This window comes from Oryza glaberrima, chromosome 5 (genome assembly GCF_000147395.1).
Source record: "Oryza glaberrima chromosome 5, OglaRS2, whole genome shotgun sequence".
NCBI lineage: Eukaryota > Viridiplantae > Streptophyta > Magnoliopsida > Poales > Poaceae > Oryza > Oryza glaberrima.
In genome coordinates, this window is record NC_068330.1 from 24,571,886 (window position 1) to 24,574,476 (window position 2,591).

Consider the following 2,591-nt stretch of genomic DNA (forward strand, 5'->3'; position numbering starts at 1 on the left):
GGACCCACAAAGAGCACGCGAACCCAGGCTATCGCCCAGCTATAGATTAGTCGTTCGCTTTGTTCTCTCTCCTAGTTCCTCTCTCTCTTCCACGTAGGAATTTGATGAGCTGGATATTTTTGGAGCCTGCTCAGTCAACTTATTGTACCTACTCTACCTCTCTTTCTACGAAAGCAGATTGTTGGATACACGCGCATCCGTATAAGTGTATACTCTATCTCTAAAAACATTTTTAAAGAATAAACCGGTATAGTATATATCTTAAACGTGCTGGGTTCGCCGCCATGCCACGTTTTCAACTTTTACAGAAAACCCCTCATCGTTTTGGTATATCGGATTAGGTTCAGCTGATCAGAGCCGTTCTTTCCCACGCGTGTATGAAATCCAATACTCCCTCCTTTTTTAATATATGACGCCGTTAACTTTTTCTCACATGTTTGACCATTCGTCATATTCAAAAAATTTACGTAATTATAATTTATTTTGTTATGAGTTGTTTTATCACTCATAGTACTTTAAGTGTGATTTATATCTTATACATTTGCATAAATTTTTTAAATAAGACGAATGATCAAACATGTGAGAAAAAGTCAACGGCGTCATCTATTAAAAAACGGAGATAGACGAAATAAGTGCCTTGTTATTTACCAATGAAAAAATAGTAGTGGTGGACAGATTGAGACGGGGAGAGTACATGTTTCCTCGGTGGAAGTCAATACAAGAAGTCACAATCAAAGTCAACAGCAGTAGTATAGTACACGATGTCATCATAATGCATATGGGCCATGAGAACCGCGGTCCGAACCCCGTCCTGCTCTCCACGGGCCAATTCTCTCGACAATATCATCAATAGGCCCAACCAAAAGTATCATCGTCCACGGCGTGCAACCCCGCTGCACAGCCTCCGATCGAGCGCGACGCGACGAGAAAACACCACACACTTCCCACTCCACAGTCCACACACCCGCTGCCCTCGCTTCACGCCTTCACGGTGCCGGCGCGAGAGGACGACGGGTTGGAGTTGGAGATCGCGTCACTCCCCGGTTTGACCTGTGACTTGTGAGCTTGGTATTCCTCACAAGTTTGTCATCATCCAAGCTTGCACGCATTTCTAGTACGAGGTAATGCTAGCTAATTTCCCGCCCGTTTGCACCCACAAGTTCATCATATCGTCATGCCGTACTCAAACAAAGCGTAGATTAAGTTAAACTTGTAAGCATCGACTCCTTGCGAGCCCATTGGGGCCGTGATCAGCTTTACAGTGTGTTCGTTCGTGTCACAATTTAATTACATGCAATTAATGGTCCAAAGAACTAAGACGAGGATATGCACATATAGGCGTACGTGCAGGCAGAATTCTACTAAATATTAGCGCGGCGAGAGTGGGAACCCGATGCCATGGCGTGTGGTCGGGAAGCTCACGAACAGCATGCTCCCGACGACGCCGATGGCGATCGGCAGCGCCGTGAGCACCTGCCTCGTGCCCTCGGATGGCACCGGGTAGAAGCACGACACCACGTTCTGGTCGAACAGCGCGACGGCGGCGAACACCATCACGGAGACGACGGCGTGCACCAGGTCGAGTAGCCGCAACCGGTACGCCGCGGCGGCCTGCGGGTCGAGCGGCGCGCCGCCGTCGATGACCCAGAGCCCCGCCGGCGTGGCGAACCCGTACCGCACGGCGCCGCCCGTGGCGGCGTCGCGGAAGCTGTCCGTGAAGCTGAGGACGAAGCAGGAGAGCGCGCAGAGCGCGATGAGCGCGCCCGCCATGGCGCGGTTGGCCTCGACGTCGCAGTGCCCCTGGTTGGTGACGATCGGCGACAGCAGCTGGAACGCCAGCACGGTGCCCGTCGGCAGCAGCTTCGCCAGGTGCGCCGTGCTCTGATACGTCTGGCTGATCGCCCTCTGCACCGGGCTCATGCCATCTCCGCCGCTGCCGCCGCCGCCGTCGCCGGCGGATCGCTTCTCCAGCAGCGGCCGCCTCTCATTCTCACCACCATCACGCCGTGACTCCACGTCGTCGCGCTGCGCCGCCGTCGCCATTGACGCCGATGATGATGATGATGCCCTGGCACTTGTTCGCATTCCCTTCCTCGTCTCTGCCAATGTTGCTACTGCGAAAACGGAAGGGAATTGATGAGGATTTAAAGCGTGCAAACGCATGCACGCACGAGGCGTGGTGGCGATCGAGCGAAGCCGGCCTGCGCGTTTGCGGATGGTTGGCACTTGGCTTGCAAGGAAAAACAACCAAAAATCGAAGCAAATCGGGCAGTTTTTCCGTTGTTGCTTGCAAGTGATCGCTGGAGCCTGGAGACGAGGTGTGGTTTCTGGCGCTTCGGCGTTGAGTTAACTTTCGGGGTTGCCGCACACGGTTGAGTAACGGAATGGCATTGCAAATTTGCAGTGCCGGCCTTCGTCCAGCTACGTTTTTTTTGGTCGTGAGCGTTTTTGGTGCAAGGATTGATGGATCAAAACTAAAAAGGCAGCTTTGGCACGGAGCGGATTAGGCGAGTTTGTTGGTGATACCTCTACTGTGGCTTGGGCCGGTAGTGGATTTGCCTTGTGGAGATGGCTAAAGTACGTGTCATGTA

At 52.5% G+C, this 2,591-nt stretch overlaps 1 protein-coding gene across 1 annotated transcript; it reads right to left on the minus strand.

The window, feature by feature from the left end:
- Positions 1-1,199: 1,199 nt before the first annotated feature.
- LOC127773160 (protein DMP6-like) lies at positions 1,200-2,276 on the minus strand. The gene has a single exon (XM_052299191.1). It carries the CDS (start codon positions 2,161-2,163, stop codon positions 1,369-1,371), a length of 795 nt encoding a protein of 264 aa, XP_052155151.1. The 5' UTR covers positions 2,164-2,276; the 3' UTR covers positions 1,200-1,368.
- Between the last annotated feature and the right edge of the window lie 315 nt (positions 2,277-2,591).